Consider the following 16,840-nt stretch of genomic DNA (forward strand, 5'->3'; position numbering starts at 1 on the left):
TAATTTTATTGTTTTGAAATAAGCTCTAAGAGATTATTTATAGATTCAATTTTATTGTTAAATAATATATTTTACTTGTTAAATGAAAGTTAAAAAATTTAATAATATTAAATATAATTTATTAATAATTTAATTTTGAAAATAAATATTTTTTATGGTAATTTACATAGTTAAAAGCAATTTTAAAAAATAATATCAAAATAGATTGCATTATAACATAATCAATTAAAATTAAAATTAATTATATTAATTAATTTTTGAATTAATTATACCTGATTAAAATGCAAATAGACTCTTTTGAAGAGTAACAAATACAATAAAGCCACTGAATGAAATCTCGATAGCTTAACAAAAGGACCATAGAAAATATTGAATTTACAGGTTATTGGGTGCACATATAAAACTGAGATCAGTGAAAATGTGCACACATTAAAGGCCCAACTCAATAATTTGGGTCGGAGAACTCCATGGTACTCGTATGTGTTACTGCATTCACTCTCTCTATATTTGTAAATAAGTGGTTAAAAAAATCTATTTTCATTTCTTACAAGTGTAATAAACTATTTTTAGGCCAAAAAAACCTATTCAAAAATTATTTTTTTTCCTTTACACACTCACAGTCTATGCCAGAATATTTAGCCATGCATAAAGGAATTTAGATTCAAATAAATTTTTTTAAATTAAAATCTTACACTTTTTAGCGATGTTATAAGTTCAAAAATTTATGCTTTATATACAATAGTTTATTATATCTATTTTTATTAAGTTATTTGTTGCTATATTTTGTTTGAAAACGGATAAAAAACTAAAAAATTTCATAGTAAGCGCCTTTTAATTGTTTCAGGAAACAAACGGCGGTCCTGGAAAAATTTCCCCGCACTCTCGCATATTTGACATTTCCCACCAAAATAGCTCCGAAAACATAAAGCCTCCGATCTTGCCCCACCTGCATTCCACCAATAAAAATCGTGGATTCCAAATCCAACGGTGTCGCTATCCACCGTACTCGACGCACGGATAGCCAGCTCATCCAACGATCCATAGTATATCTTCGTGTTTTATATAAGGCCTCAGATATCTACATTCACCCTATCAGTTCGATCCAAGACCTCGGCCTCAGCGTCCGAGAGAGAGAGAGAGAGAGGAGGAAGAAGAAGCAAGAAAGTTTAACCATGTCTGGAAGAGGAAAGGGAGGCAAGGGACTCGGAAAGGGAGGAGCTAAGCGTCATCGCAAGGTTTTGAGGGATAACATTCAAGGTATCACCAAGCCAGCGATTCGCCGTCTCGCCCGGCGTGGCGGCGTGAAGCGTATTAGCGGTCTAATCTACGAGGAAACCCGTGGGGTGCTCAAGATCTTCCTTGAGAACGTGATTCGCGACGCTGTCACCTACACGGAGCACGCTCGCCGCAAGACCGTGACGGCTATGGATGTTGTGTACGCCTTGAAGAGGCAGGGCAGGACTCTATACGGCTTTGGTGGTTAGAGATTTAGGGATTTGGGGAATTTCACGAATTAGGGTTTTGCAATTGCTTTCTTGTGCAACTATTGTTGATATGAAAAAGTGATAATTCGGCTGGCTGAAATATAACAATCTTCCTTGATTGTATGATTAAATTTTAATGCCACACCCTTGCATTCTTGAATTGATCGTCGTTACCTGAATAGATTCATTTCTTCTTCGGATTGAATTTGAAAATCAGAGAATTGAGCTCTTATCGTTTATTGTGTTTGCGTAATTAGCAATTGGCGGGGATTGTTGACGTAGCTTCGTTGGATAATTGGATGTTTGCGCTTGAAAGGATCAAAAGGTAAAGTCCAATTGGATCCTAATAAGATGAAATCCCCTCAGATTTCGTAGTTTTGAATCTGGTGGTTGTGGTCAGTACATTAGAGAAAAGTGGGAAACTGGGTTGTGTTATCGAAGAGAGTTGCCCAATTAACGTTTTAAAAAACTAAATATTTAAACATTAATTAATAGAATGAAATATTTTAACTTCTTTTTCATTTTATTTTAATTATGATATTTTTTATTTTTAAAATTTTAAAATTTATATATGAACATTTTATAATATGAATAGTTAAAAACATTATTACTTAGGGAGAATTACATTCACCTAAAAAGAAAATTATTATAATAAAATTTTTTTAATTTTGCATATGATATTATGCTGTGAAAATACAAATATTTTATCAAAAAACAGTTGAACTTTAACTTGTAAATACAAGTTAAATTGAGTTTTTACATTTTAACAACAATAATTTAAGTACTCAGATACTTAATAATTCGAAATTTATAAAATTAGGAGAGAGAGTAATACTTTTTCTGATCATATTTATAAAGTAAGAAAAGAATTTTTTTATTCTATTTATATTAAAAATGTTTATAAATAGTATAAAAACAAATTAATAATTTTAAAATACATTGAAAAGAACAGACTACGCTTATTATGTTTTATTTTTTTTTCCTAATGTTAGACTACATATTTTTTATTTTTATTATTTAACATGTTAAATTTTATATTATTTTAATTTTTTTTTACTTTTTTTAACATTTCTAATATATTATATTTCTTTTATAGAATACTAAAAAATAAAAGTATAAAACCTAAAATATAAAAAAAATATAGAAATTTATAACAAAATTTGAGTAAAATGTATGGACCCAAGTTATGTTTTTCGTTGTTGTTATTGTTGTTGTTGTTGTTATTATTATTATTATTATTATTAAAATAAAATACTTCTTCCATCCCAAATTATAAGATATATTTAGATAAAATTTTATATATCAATAAATCTTATTAAATACATTCAACAACTTTATTTTTATAAAATAAAAATATAAATTTTTAAAAATACCTATCATTTTATATATTAAAAAAATAAACGAAAATTAATTATATAGAGAAAAAAATAATAATAAAATAAGTATATTTAATGAAACCTTAATTTTTTCAAAACATTTTATATTTGAGACGTCAATTTTTTTAAAAAATATTTTATAATTTAAAAAAAAAAGAGCAGTAAATTTATCGTAAGTCTAATTATTTATTTAGTATATGTGAAAATAATTTAAAAATATAACTGGATCAAAGACTTTGGGGGCATTGATGGAAGCCTTAGGCTCTTAACCAGTGTCCAGTGTTGTGTTGTTGCTTGTTACATTTTGTTTAGGTGCCGGTAACATGACTGGAGAGTTTGGCGCCTTTGCTTTCATTAAACTTCTTATGAAACTTTCAAATTTGGCCGCATTCCGCAATTGCTCGTTTCCCACAAAAAAGACAGAAAATTAAAAGCCTCGAATCCTTCCACACGAAAATTCCACCAATGAAAATCAGGCTTTTCCGATCCAACGGTCAAGATAGCCAACAAACTCAACACACGGATAGCAACGTAATCCTACGATTCATAACCCGTCTTCGTACTTTATATAAGGTCCCCCATCTCTCCTTTCGTCATTCAATATTCTTCCGAAGATTTGCTTTTCAGGCTTCTAGCGTCTGGTGAACAGTGAGAAAGAGAGAGAGTGATCGAATCAAACATGTCCGGGAGAGGAAAGGGAGGCAAGGGGCTCGGAAAGGGGGGAGCAAAGCGTCATCGTAAGGTTCTGAGGGATAACATTCAAGGTATCACCAAGCCGGCGATTCGCCGTCTAGCCCGTCGTGGCGGAGTGAAGCGTATCAGCGGTCTCATCTACGAGGAAACCCGTGGCGTTCTCAAGATCTTCCTCGAGAACGTGATTCGCGATGCCGTCACCTACACGGAGCACGCTCGCCGCAAGACAGTGACGGCCATGGATGTTGTGTACGCTTTGAAGAGGCAGGGCAGAACTCTTTACGGATTCGGTGGTTAGAGAATTAGGGATTTGGGAAATTTCATGAATTAGGGTTTTGCATTTGTTTCTCTGTGCAATTATTGTTTATATGAACAAGTGATAGATTGTATTCGTTGAAATTTAACAATTTCAACAATGTTCTTTTGAATGATTAATTTAATGTTATGGTCTGGCATTCGTTATCTCTCCGCTGTTTCGCGATGTAATTGGGTTTTTCCTTGGTTTCAATCAAAACCGTCGGAGTTCCTTTTTGTCAAAATAAAAAAAAAATCGTAACAGTTGGAGTTAAATTTTTATAATTTAGTAGTGATTGATAATAACAAATCTGCGTCTGAGATTAACAATGGGTGGGGATTTTCAACTTTAGGTTTGAATAGAATTAAATTTAAATATTTCCGTTAGCATCAATGGATTCAAAATTTTTTTGTTCAAGAAATTTCTGGGGAGCATCCTTTGTTGAATTCAGCCTCAATTTTTATTTAATAATTTTTTTTTTTTTTGCCTCGAAGCACCCATGTTGGAGCAATCGTCTTCTTCGTGACTTTGAAGCATTGTGGGCTTTTGAGAGCATTAGAGAAGCGATTCGGGTTGGCCGTTCATAGTTATAAGGGTTGTGCAAGGCACACTGCGATGGTAATAGTTTTTCGAATTTCGGTGCCAATAGTGTTCTCCTATTATTATATGTTTTGTTATTTTCATCCCCCCACCGGGGTTGGCTTTCTCTCTACTTTTTATTTCTCATTTCAACTATTAAATTTATTTTTAAATAGTTGAAATTTAATATTTAATAAAATTAATTTTATTTTTTATTATTATTTAAACATGAAATTTATGAAAAATAAATAAATAAATTTAAGATATAATTAATTTTATCTGAATTATAATTCAAAATTTAAGATTATAATTAAAAAAATAAAAATTAATTTTATTAAATATTAAATCTCAATTATTTAAAAAAAATTAATGGTTGAGATAAAAAACATAGAGGAAGTGAAGAGAATGAAAAATAGAGAAAAGTCAACCCGCCAACGCATGCACGCAGGTATTTTCCTCATTCATTATCTTTCAAGCTGCAAGCGAACCATCCCTGTCTTGGTAGAATATTTCATCTCTTTTATTTTTCTTTTCCTATTGTTTTTTATTTTTGAAAAGTATAAATTTAAGTATTATACATGATTGTAATGTTTTGGTGCGGAAGATGCTAGTTCATGGCACTTGTACAAGGGTCATAAAATTTTATTTTTGCTTAATCAATTTGACACTATTCTAGTTAGAAAGCCTGAAGAACCAAAATTTGGCAATGTGGTTTGACTTTGAATTTAAAGGACAATTAATTTCAGAAATATTTTTTAAATCATGAATCTAAAAAAAATATATTTGTTTTGAAACTACTAAATCATTCGTTTAAATTTAAATCACAAGATGTTTTTTTTTACCTGAAATTCACAAGATGGTTGGTGCGTATACCATGATATACTTTCTAGTGATGACCAAACGAAATAAAAATCTGTTTGATTTAAGTTGATTAAAATTTAAATAGTAATTCTTAGACCAATGTTTTATATGAATATCAATATCCAATATATTGTATCAATTCATAAAATTTTTACTTTCTCCATCTCAAATTATAAAACATTTTTAAAAATTTCACATACTGATAAACCTCATTAAATACACTTAACTATATTTTCTTTTCAAAATAAAAATATAAAATCTTAAAAATACCTATCATTTAATATATTAAAAAGAGAAGGGATGAAAATTAATTATAGAGAGAGAAAAAGGTAATATTAAAATAAGCCTATTTAATAAAATATTAATTTTTTAAAATGTCTTATATTTTAAGAAGCCAAATCTTCTCCAAAAATATTTTATAATTTGAAATGTAGGGAGTATTATTTATGAGTTCTGAATTACTACGATACATTTATCAAATTTTGTATTATCATCACAATTTACACACTTTTATTTTTGATTGATGAGCCTTTGATTATTATCATACTTTATCTCACTTTTATTACTTAAGTTAACTGGCATGGGTTATGCTCACATTTGTTCTCTTCTATAAAAACATGGAACAAAAAATCTTCCCTCAAAAATCAAAAGCAATTGACTGAAAACAACCCCAAAAAAAAGAAAAGGAATGTCCACCTTAATTAATTGCTTTATTTTTCAACACAAGATCAATAGGACCTCACTGCCGGCTGCATTTCTGCTTGCCTCTCTCCTGACCGTAAGTCAATAGCATCCCTGAGATTTTAATTCAAGCGCATCTTATTTAAAATATAATTTTTTCTGTTAAAGAATATAAGATATTTTTAAAAAATTAAATATTAAAAAATATAAAGTATTTTTAGTTTATTGAGACGTAATCATTGTCTTTTTTTTTAAAAAGTATCCCAATTAATAATAACTTTATATTTATTATAAGATATTTAATAGAGGCAAATATAAAAAGATATGGTTAGTTAGAAAATAAGTAACAACTTTATTGGGAGGTAAGATTTGGTTGAAAATGCCTTAACCTTTTTAATGGAATTTTAAGATTCAATTTGTCTATGTTTAAATTTTTGTTTTTTTTTATTTGAGTAAGAAATACTCGTTTCCTGATCAAGTAATCATTTATCTTTTCCAGATACGCGCCTCTCTTTTGGTTTTTTCCCACCAGAAAGTAACATACATTGATATTTTTGAATAATTTAATTTAAATATATGAACATATAAAATGTACTCATTAATAAATTAATTCAAAAGATTTTCAATGTGCTGAAGAGACGCAAAAAGCATACCAAGAATTGAGCGTAGTGTATGTATAAAATTGATTTATTTCATTTTTTTATCTAATATGTTTTCCTGTGTCTTTATATAAGACAATTCTAAAATATTTGTTTGGTCTTTAATGCATGACATTTTATAAAACTTGACAACGCATTAATGAGTTATTTCAAAAAATGCCTACACATTTAATTGGTTATTTGGGTGACATGTTTGAGTTTAAAATTTAAAGGTAAATTTAATAATTTTAATTAAAGATTATTTGGGATTTGATTCAAATATTTTTGAAATAATCAATACTCTTAATTAATTTTAATCACTTTTTTAAATCTGATGATTTGGTTAATAGGATTAGAGGGATTATTTGCTTTCTCAATGTATGTTTGGTTTTCAGTTTATATTTAGCAAAATTTCATTTGGGATTCAATTATTTGTTGAATTTAACAAAAGTACATATCAAATGTGGTTTAAATATGCTTTTGAGAATTATTCAAATAAGCCCTTAATCTCTCCAATATGATTTCTTGTAATATCTTTTTTTTTACCAAACTTGTAATGTCCATTTTTAATCGTATATAATGTGTTCAGACACACACATAATCATTAGAAACTTAGTAAATTATTTACTCGAATTTGTCCACAATAATATCAGCCTCTGGGAGGTGTCGTTTGGACAGTTCAATGTTTTCCCAATTTTGATCACTCAATATATGTATATGCCTTTCGCTATCTTTAATTTTGTTTGCTTATAATCCTTCGAATCCACCGTCAAATCAATCCCAACCCATGACACCACATCTATATGCTCCAAAATTAAAACCACCCTCCTTTGTTCTCTTCTTCGTTTATATATATATGTGTGTGTGTATATATATATATATATTCAAACCATTCTTTGCTTATTATTAATTAAACGCTCAATTATACATTTCTCTTTATCCTTCTTTCTCACAAAACATGGCTCATGAAGATCCACAATATGCAACCCAAGAACTAGAACAAGAGGATGATCGAGAGGAGGCTCTCTCGCTGTGTGACCTACCACTCAACGACATGTCGTCCGTGGAAGTTCGTCCTTCCTCATTTTCTGAAGCTTCCGATTTGTTTGAGTTCTTCAACGACGTCGCCGTTTCCGACATGTGCCCCGCTGACGAGATCATCTTCTGCGGTGAGCTCGAACCCTTCAAGCACAGACCTCTCTCCAATTCTCCTCCGGTTGATTACAAACCCATTGCAGAATCCAATATGCCGCCCTCCCGACGCTTAAGATCCGACCCTATTTCCGGGGTGCGATTCCATGTCTCTCGATCCAACAGTGTGGGGACGTTCGCGAATTCTCCCTGCTCCGTGATGATGCAGAACAGCAGGTCCCTGGATTACAGGAAGCTTCGTCGGTCTTCGAGCTCCGTCGTGTTTATGGCTCCGGAAGCCGAGCGAAATTCTTCGACGGTTAAAAGAGCGACGTCGAAGCCGCGCTGGTGTTCCGTGATGCTTGGGACAGTTAAGGCACCGGCGGAGATGGAGCTCAGCGATATGAAAAACCGGCAGGCTCGCCGAAACCCGTCAACGACGATGTTCCCCGCGGTGATTAATGGAGGAGGGAAGATGGTGGAGAATCGGAGATCGGGAAAGTTTTCGTGGATGATTCTGAGAGCCCTAACTTGTAAGGACCGGAGAAGTGTATCGGTGACGACGTCGATGGCCGTGCCACAGGCCACATGATTCGAAGTCACGTGATTTGCACACCCATATTTGGCCGGAAGTAACCTCTTGGCCTTGCTTGACGTCGATGAAGGCGATCGCAGTGCATGGTAGGGGCATTTTAGTCATCCTAGTGAATCTGATAGTGACATTGCGTAGAAGGAAAGATGATGCACAGTGGCAATCCATGAGGGATAATGGTATGCCCTTCCAGGATTCTCTTGCTCTAAAATATTTTCTTTAGAAAAAATATTATTAATATATTTCACTTACTGCCCCTTTTATTTTATTTTTTAAATTTTATAAGAATTAGGTGGTGGCTCTGGAAACCGACATAAGATCATGACATTGACATAAACAAAAAGTTAAATAATATATTGGGTTAAATTGGGTGTATAGATTGTTTTTTTTATTAACGGCTTTTTTAATATATATCAATTCTTTATTTTAGGAAAAAAGTAACGAGATCAGCTGTAGAAAATGCTTTTATTTATAAACTATTTTTAATATATTTTATCAGAATCAAATGAAATTTTAAAATTTATTAAATTTATTTTAAAATTAAATAATTTTTGAACTTTGCCACTATTAAATATAGAAAAAGTTAATCTTTTAATCCTTTAATTTTTAATTCATTTGTAACTCAATTATTCAAGTATAATTTAATATAACTCAATCTCTCAATTATGACTCGCTGCAGTTCAATTTTTTAATTTTTAACTCATTTATAATTTGGTCCTTATTTTTCAAATTTTACTAAAAAATTATTTTTATTAAATAAAAGGGATAAAATAAATACTTATATCTTACTTTAAAATATTTCTTTTACTTTTTGATGTGTGATTTAAGCTTATAATAAAAAAAGAAAACTACCAAAGTTTGAGGAATTAAATCATAAATGAGTCAAAATTTGAGAAATTAAGTAATAAATATGTCAAAAGTTGAATGATTGAGTCGCAGCGAGTTATAATTGAAAGATTAAGTTACAAATAAGTTAAAAGTTAAAGGATTAAAAAATTATTTTTTCCTTAAATATACATATTTTAATAACATGATTTCTTTCTCCAACATTTAATTGGAGATAAAAAGAAAATTTTTAATAAAAATTTAATGATTTGATTTATAAATAAAATATTTTTTCCTTTTTACTTATAAATAAGATCATAGAAAGTATTACACATTAAGGACTGAGTTTATAAATATTAAACATGAAAAACTGAATTGATAATTCGTACTAAAATTTTTATTATCCTTATTAATAAGTATCATCATCAGGGGCGAACGTTTTAAATATAAGATTATCAAATAATAGGTGAACCAGAAAACATGAAACCCAGGTTGAAAAATATATTTATTTTTTATAATTTCCATAGATGAAGTACAAGACTTCAAGCAATAGCATAAAATTATTTATTTTAGGTTAAAATATATTTTTTTATCTCCTAATTTTTAATTTCCATATTTGTTTCCTAATTTTAACCTTTTTATTATGGTCCGTAAATATAACTTCAATTTTTTTTCATAAGGAAATAGCATTACTATTTTTTTAAAATATATTAATTAAAATAAATTAAAAATAAATTGAAAAGGTCAAAATAAAATTATTAATCGAAATAAATTAAAAATTATATAGTTCAACTCCCAAAGGTTCATTAAAAGACATCTCAAAACAAGTAATGGTCCCCCTCCCATGGATCTCACCATTGGGCCAATCGTAGGCCCATTTAACCACGCTTAACCCAATAAGGATGGATTCAGACACGTGTCCATTGACCGGGACGTTCACTGGACTAAGGGCTGACAATGCAAGCCACGTGTCCAGAAATTGATATGATGACTAAGACAAACTTCCGACATGGCATACCACGTGTGTGGTGACTTGGATGATGACCGTTCTAAGGGCTGACATGGCATGATATGCAATCGTTGACTAGGCTGATGACTGGACTAAGGGCTGACAATGCGTTCCACGTGGTGCGGTGACTGGGATGATGACAAGGCATGCCACGTGTTTGTTAGCGGAAACGTTACTTGGACAAGATGTTGACATGGCCTACCACGTAAACCATGACTCTGATGATGACTGTGACTATGGATGACGTGGATTTCGCCGTGGCCTTCCACTCTGATGATGACTGGACCTCTTGGATGACATGGCTTTCCGACTGGCCGTTGACTGGGATGATAACTGGGATCGTGGGTTAACCTGGCAAGCCATGCGGAGGGTAACTGTATGATGATCGGAACGACGGGCTGGCTGGCGTGCCACGTGTTCATTGACTGGGATGATGACTGGACTTAAGGCTGACATGGCACGCTTCGTGTTCCTCCGGATCTTTTCCCTCCCAAATTCCTCTTCGTCTACTCTTCGCCCAAGAAGAGAGACAGGAGTGGGAGAAATGACTCCAGAAAGTCTATTGCAGCTTCGAACGGAAAAGTGCACCGTCGGTTGTCCCGTACTGGATCGTTTGCTTGCCGGCGGCATCTCCTGCAACTCCTTGACGGAACTAGTGGCTGAAAGCGGTTGCGGGAAGACCCAATTTTGTCTCCAACTCGTCCTCTCTGCTCAATTACCACCCTCTCATGGCGGCTTATCAGCTTCATCCCTATACATCCACACCGAATTCCCTTTCCCCTTTCGTCGTCTTCGACAGCTATCCACCTCTTTCGTATCCTCACACTCGGATATTTTCACATCTTCCAACAGCTACGATCCTTGTGACAAAGTGTTTGTGCAGGGTGTTTATTGTGCGGATGAGATGCTCGATATAATGCCCAAGATAGAGTTATTCCTCCAGGTGAAGTCAAAATCGCAGTTTCCTGTTAGGCTCATAGTGATTGATTCCATTGCTGCTCTGTTTCGATCCGAATTCGAGAACACAGGTTTCGATCTGAAGCGCAGGTCGTCGCTATTTTTCAAGATTTCTGGGAATCTGAAGTCATTGGCGATTAGATTTGGATTGGCGGTGGTGTTGACAAACCAGGTGGTTGATTTGATTAGTGGAGCTGCAGAGGGTGTGAATGGGATTAGGGTTGGGAATTTGAGTAGTTTGAGTTCATCGGGGAGGAGGGTTTGTGCTGCGTTAGGGATTGCGTGGGCTAACTGCGTGAACTCGAGGCTGTTCATGTCGAGGAATGAGGAGGTAGTGGTAGGAGGAAGCAGCTTGGCTGATGAGGAAGAAGGTGGGGCTTATCAACAGAGCAAATCGAGGAGGAGGCTCAGTGTTGTATTTGCTCCACATCTGCCTGAATCCTCCTGCGAATTCGTTATCACAAGAGAAGGTGTTTTCGGGGTAGAGATGTAAGGTACATAAATACTTGAAGAATAGAGCGAGAGACGTTGTGACACATTTTATTGGGTGACTGTCCATTTTGAATTTCGGGGCTGATGTTCGAGTTATTATGTTCTTATTTATCATAACATGTGTGATATAAGCTTGTTTAGTTGATGAACAATCGCTTCTTGTAGTTGTAAGAAGTTTCCATGATTCTGTAATATCATCGTATGTTTTGACTTTAATCCTCACTGCCACTGCCAAACTAAACACCACCCCCCCCCCCCAAAAAAAAAAAATTCGGAGTTTTTTCATGCCTATAATATTAATATGCTATTTTTACTTCCATCGGATTAACGTTCGTCCCAATCCACAATTCCACATTCTTAATCTTGGTTGCAGTTGCCGCAGGTATTTTCCTATCAGAAATTAACTGAGCTTATACCTTGATGTAATTTAATTTTCGTCCACACCGCCTTCTCCTTCGCAGCTTGTTCTCAGAATCATAAAATGAAAATTCAGTGGCATTCACTTCTCGCCTTGATACCCAAAAGAATTTTGCTGCTGTCTGATAGACTTCAAACTTACAGTAAAGGCACGTGTAATTTAAAAGAAAAAAAGTTGCATCCAAACAATTATCTCACTACTGAATATAGTAAAACTTACATTAAATGATAAATGGAAGCATTTACATTTCGTGGCCCCAGGAAACAAACGAAACCCGTTCTTGTTCCTAGTTCAATCCTATTACTAAAGAAACCTCTTTAATCTTTAGAAACTATCTTCTTCATCGGCTCTTTTCCTACTTTTCCACTTGAAAGGATAGCGCCAATGTATTCAGATAAACATTTGGCCAATGACCTCGATTCTATCAGTCACAGAACCAAGATAAGCACTGCAAAAGTAAAAAATTAATATAAGGGCTTCTAATGGAAGGTAATCTCTTGATTTAGATATCAGAAGCATCAAATACAGATGATGGGGCAATTAATTATTTCTGGTGTCTGTCTTTCAGCCTAAAAATCGCTTAGGTAATCTCTTGCTCGTTGAAAAATCCACTAGTGCCTTCTAAATAAAGGAAAAGGTCTTGCTTAACAAGTAAATCACAATCAGCATTAATTCAAATAATCCCAAACACAGATGATGAGGCAATTAATTATTTCTGATGTCTAAAAGTCGCTTGGAAATCTGCTCGTGCTTGTCGAAAAATCCATCAGTCACTTCATATAAAAGAAAAAGGTCATGCTTAACAATCAGCCACCTAATAGCTGAAGGGGAATGCCATCTTATCCAACAAGTTCATTTGTAACTTGCATCACAAATAAGCTTTTGCCAGATTCAGGCCCTAATGTTTGTTCGTAAAAAGAATAAATACACAGTTCCATGGCTGTTGAAATACCTCATGATCTGGTTGAGTAAAGAAGCATCTAAATTCAAGTGGAATAAAGTACAAAGGGAACTGCAAAATAAGCAAGGGATACATTCAAAACGCAGTAATTGGGACTGACGCTTCTGAAATCTTTCAATTCAGAATTATAGATTGCACATGGTAATCTATAACATAAAGAATTATAAAAACATAATTGGAAGAATAGAACAAAATAGAATTACTTCAGCAAATTGAACCTTTACCCTGTTCTATGCAATCAAACAGGCAGGCAAAGACATTCTTGAGACTTTCATGCTTGGATTGATCGAGCGGAAAGAGAATGGAGAATGATAATATAAATCTATATTATAACTATAAAATATCTTAATTGTATAGAAAGTCAATGTGATGTATTTCGCTTGTAAACAATAGTATGATTTGAGATCTGTCTTGCATGAGGCTACAAATTGATTTTGTGGCATAACATTTGAATCCCCCTTCTTTTTAAACTTTGAAACTTGCGGATCCCATAATTTATTTGGTCACAATTATGTCTCCCCATGAAAAGCACAGAAACATGCCCTGCAATGAACGAGACAAGTTCGTAGTTCTTTAGATAGATGAAGTGATTGAGGTGGGATAGTTGGGGTCTAAACCAGTCCAAAAGATTGAATTTCTTCAAACTGAAATTACGGAGGATATAAATCGAGTATTCTATCCACTGTTTATGTTGAAAAAAACACAAACATGCTCAGCGCTTTACCCCTTCTCACTCCTATTTCTCATTGAAAAACCTAAGAATAGAAAGGTTCACCTCCCCTACCCAACATGTTCTAAGTGAAAGAGTCACTTCAAAATGGAGTTCCAAGTAACTGCTTCCAAAAATGAATCAAATGAAGTAAAATAAAAGCAAAGCAAGAGTGAAATCTCAGAAATCTAGGTAGGTCCGCCGGTAGGTAGGGGTAGATATATATATATATATATATAGGGGAGGGATCAATTGATCCCACTGTAAGATTTCTCACTCTTTAACCCCATCAATGTCTTATTATAAGAATTGGTCTTCATTGATCCATCAGTTAGATTAATAATCACCATATTGATACGTGTCAAATTTCATAAAAAAAAAAAAAAAGAATAAAACTACAAGTAGACAGTCAAATAGTTAATTTTTCGTTGTGTTAAAAAAGTATACTGTACATCATTTTTTGGGATATATTGATAGGACATCAAATAACTTTGGATGATTACTGAATTTTGTAAGGATTACATTCATGATTAAAAATTTTTATCTGACAGTGAACTTTATAAAAGTTTATCCTATAAAAAAAATATCCCAGGGTGCAAGACTAATTTTGATTGACACCAACGTTAACTGATTCCTCCACATAAACGCACCCGCACAGAATTTTGTAAGTGCAAAATCTAGCCATAAAAGTTATCACCTTAATAAAACAAATATTAAGAGTAACCTTTCTCAAGAAAATGGAATTTCTTTAATATCAAATATTCTCATGGCTTCCTTTATTTAATATTAAGAGTATGCACATGAAAAGAAAAAGACAATACTATAAAATCCTCAACTGATGCTTCTAAGAAAACTAGTAATTGTTAACCAAATCATCAAAGATTGTAGCAAGTGTCAAAATCTTCTAGGCAATATTTAGAAAGCAAAAGACAATGAAGTTATGTTCCACTTTTTAATTCTATACTGGCCACAAGGGCATGAGAAAATTAATGAGATAAACATAAATTAAACACAGTTCAATATCAACAGAGTCCTTAGTTATTAGAGCAGGTAATCCAAATTCGAAGCTTACCGATGAGAAAAATGGTCAGCATCAGAGCAAGTTTAACTTGAACTGAACAACTATGTCGTAAGTGTAGGGGGCTTGGAAATTGTCTCAGGAACCAACCAGTATGACCCAACACCTGCATAATATTAAAAATTTATTAACTTCTCATTGGAATGCAGCCCCACAAAATATTAAGTATTGGGATATATCTTTATTAAATGATAATTAAAAGCAAAGAAGAATTGATATTGATCACTTCTGCTGTTTTATTTTGCATGTACATCTTAAAAATTCATTCACTAACCTGATTGAACATATGAACTGTTCGAATGGAACGAGGATATTCTTCCCATTTTTGTCTCCAAAATATGGGTTTGGATCCTTTTTCTTTAGGGGTGGCATCAACAGTCTGCCTGAATTCATTTCTCTGTTCATCTTCATCAGGAATTACAACTTTTAAAGCCCCATAATTAGATAAACTCCATGTTTTCCTTGAGGAGCAAGGGGTTCTATCTGCTTGAGAAACTACATCTTCAGTACTTCCAGAAACTGCATCTGCTTTTATGTCTATTATATAATTTTCTTCCTTGGAATCTGTATGATCAGCAGATATAATCCCAATGCAGTCATCATTAACATTATATTTATTATCTTTTCTGTTGACCTGCTTTTCTTTGAGTTTCAAGGAATGCGTAAGTTCTAAGCTTTCATCCTTAGCACTTCTTAGAGTCTGAGAGGTTCCGGATAGAAATGCTGCTAGATCATCTCGCTCTTCATCATCCAGGTTAACCCAGCCAAGAGGTTGCCTACCTTCCTCAATATAAGATTCCCTCAAAGCTGCTTCAACATGGGAAATTTGGTTTTCAATGGCAGAAATAAATTGCTTATGCCTAGTGTTTGTATTGTCATCACCAAGATGTCTGTAGCTTAGCCTGACAGCTTTCTCAAATTCCTCCAACTATTTCAGCATGGTCAAAGCAGAAAATTAACAAAATGAACATTTTGGTGATGTGAGGGAATCTATAAAACAAAACAACATTGTAGTTTGAGTGCTAAATGTCTATGATAGGTAAAGAGAAACAGGGAATTTAAGTAAATATAAGGGCAATATTAACTTACCTGCCATTTAGCAGTACCTAAAGCAGTTTGCAGCTCCCTGCGTAGTTCATCCAATACCTCGGGAGTTGACCTTTCTCTCCTCTCTCTTATCCAAGCCCTGTATACAGATTCCATTCTGGGAAACGAGAAATCAAGATAAACAGAAATGAACTTTTTCAGGACAGCATAATAATTCCCTCCAAAGCTCCAATACCAACTGAAGTAAATCCTAAATTAGTAAGGCATAGTATGCTGGGTATAAATAGCTTAAGATCACCCCCAGACAAAGCGAATTAGTTATCTCATCTGATCCCAAATTATTTGATGCAAAAACTGTACGCCTATTCCACACATCTTATTACTCTCTCCGTTGTTTCTATACTTTCGTCCAACATAAGATGTAAAAGAAAAAGATATCCCGAAATTTCCTCTAATTAAAAATAAAGTAGTTACTAAATCGGAATTCATGCCAAATTTAGGCGTAGCAAAACCCATAATACCTAAAGCCCGGAGAAGCAGTTTTACGAATCATACAGTTAATTACAGGCAACAAAATAAAAAAGATCATACAAAGAACCGTAAGCCGGGGATCAGCAAATTAAGAAAGGAAGCATACGTATCAGCTGATTCCTGCACCTCCTCAGCCGCTGAAAAGAAAGCGTCCTTTTGCCATAGTTCAAAACTGTTAGCCACCAGCATCTTCATAAAAACCGAAAGCAGCAACGAATTAGAACTTAAACTCGAACGAATTCCAATCCGAGGAAAACCAACCCAGCTTCCACAATTAAACTCGTATTAAGCGAACAAAACTACAGGTAGATAGAAAACTTGACGATCGCTTCTTTCTCTCTCTTCTGCGGTAGGGTAAAGCACAGAAGGAAGAGAGAGAAAGATGCCTCCAGAATTTCTTGTGCGGGCACTGTATGCAACCATTGCTCTTTTTCTTCGGAAAAAGGTTCTATCCGCTGGTTGAACCTGTACTGTGTCTCAACA

General features: G+C 33.5%; 5 protein-coding genes across 7 annotated transcripts; 4 read left to right on the forward strand and 1 right to left on the reverse strand.

The window, feature by feature from the left end:
- The first annotated feature begins 1,089 nt into the window (after positions 1–1,089).
- Positions 1,090–1,644, forward strand: LOC129319847 (histone H4). The gene has a single exon (XM_054964927.1). The coding sequence runs from the start codon at positions 1,173–1,175 to the stop codon at positions 1,482–1,484; it is 312 nt and encodes a 103-aa protein (XP_054820902.1). The 5' UTR covers positions 1,090–1,172; the 3' UTR covers positions 1,485–1,644.
- A 1,819-nt stretch (positions 1,645–3,463) lies between these two features.
- On the forward strand, positions 3,464–4,017 carry LOC129319848 (histone H4). The gene has a single exon (XM_054964928.1). It carries the CDS (start codon positions 3,540–3,542, stop codon positions 3,849–3,851), a length of 312 nt encoding a protein of 103 aa, XP_054820903.1. The 5' UTR covers positions 3,464–3,539; the 3' UTR covers positions 3,852–4,017.
- A 3,505-nt stretch (positions 4,018–7,522) lies between these two features.
- Positions 7,523–8,586, forward strand: LOC129319953 (uncharacterized). Its single transcript, XM_054965064.1, has 2 exons — positions 7,523–7,776; positions 7,846–8,586. Exons 1-2 carry the CDS (start codon positions 7,566–7,568, stop codon positions 8,328–8,330), a joined length of 696 nt encoding a protein of 231 aa, XP_054821039.1. The 5' UTR covers positions 7,523–7,565; the 3' UTR covers positions 8,331–8,586.
- On the forward strand, positions 8,355–11,835 carry LOC129319952 (DNA repair protein XRCC3 homolog). The gene is made up of 2 exons (XM_054965062.1): positions 8,355–8,509; positions 10,244–11,835. Exon 2 carries the CDS (start codon positions 10,595–10,597, stop codon positions 11,612–11,614), a length of 1,020 nt encoding a protein of 339 aa, XP_054821037.1. The 5' UTR covers positions 8,355–8,509; positions 10,244–10,594; the 3' UTR covers positions 11,615–11,835.
- Positions 11,836–12,106: 271 nt separating this feature from the next.
- LOC129320727 (uncharacterized) lies at positions 12,107–16,840 on the reverse strand. 3 transcript variants are annotated; one of them, XM_054966294.1, is made up of 6 exons: positions 16,464–16,832; positions 15,869–15,983; positions 15,054–15,707; positions 14,774–14,885; positions 12,984–13,043; positions 12,107–12,479 (listed from the first exon to the last, which is right to left on the reverse strand). In XM_054966294.1, the coding sequence occupies exons 1-5, from the start codon at positions 16,550–16,552 to the stop codon at positions 13,018–13,020; spliced, it is 996 nt and encodes a 331-aa protein (XP_054822269.1). In that variant the 5' UTR covers positions 16,553–16,832; the 3' UTR covers positions 12,107–12,479; positions 12,984–13,017. The 3 variants fall into 3 exon arrangements, with proteins under 3 accessions (XP_054822269.1, XP_054822270.1, XP_054822268.1); XM_054966295.1 differs by lacking the exon at positions 12,984–13,043 and having other exon boundaries at positions 16,464–16,829; XM_054966293.1 differs by lacking the exons at positions 12,107–12,479; positions 12,984–13,043 and adding an exon at positions 13,338–13,535 and having other exon boundaries at positions 16,464–16,840.

This window comes from Prosopis cineraria, unplaced genomic scaffold (genome assembly GCF_029017545.1).
Source record: "Prosopis cineraria cultivar Desert tree isolate PC_DT_omini unplaced genomic scaffold, ASM2901754v1 PC9, whole genome shotgun sequence".
NCBI classification, from domain to species: Eukaryota; Viridiplantae; Streptophyta; class Magnoliopsida; order Fabales; family Fabaceae; genus Prosopis; species Prosopis cineraria.

Excerpts from the sequence above, each read along its gene's own strand:
- LOC129319848 (XM_054964928.1), top strand. The coding sequence starts at position 3,540 with ATGTCCGGGAGAGGAAAGGGAGGCAAGGGGCTCGGAAAGGGGGGAGCA.
- LOC129320727 (XM_054966293.1), bottom strand. The coding sequence starts at position 16,552 with ATGAAGATGCTGGTGGCTAACAGTTTTGAACTATGGCAAAAGGACGCT. Across the intron at positions 15,984-16,463 it reads GTGCAGGAATCAGCTGATAC|AATGGAATCTGTATACAGGG; the intron begins GTATGCTTCCTT and ends CTCGTTTCCCAG. Across the intron at positions 14,886-15,053 it reads CAGTTCATATGTTCAATCAG|GTGTTGGGTCATACTGGTTG; the intron begins GTTAGTGAATGA and ends AATATTATGCAG.
- LOC129319953 (XM_054965064.1), top strand. The coding sequence starts at position 7,566 with ATGGCTCATGAAGATCCACAATATGCAACCCAAGAACTAGAACAAGAG. Across the intron at positions 7,777-7,845 it reads TGACGAGATCATCTTCTGCG|AATCCAATATGCCGCCCTCC; the intron begins GTGAGCTCGAAC and ends AACCCATTGCAG.
- LOC129319847 (XM_054964927.1), top strand. The coding sequence starts at position 1,173 with ATGTCTGGAAGAGGAAAGGGAGGCAAGGGACTCGGAAAGGGAGGAGCT.
- LOC129319952 (XM_054965062.1), top strand. The coding sequence starts at position 10,595 with ATGATGACTGGACTTAAGGCTGACATGGCACGCTTCGTGTTCCTCCGG.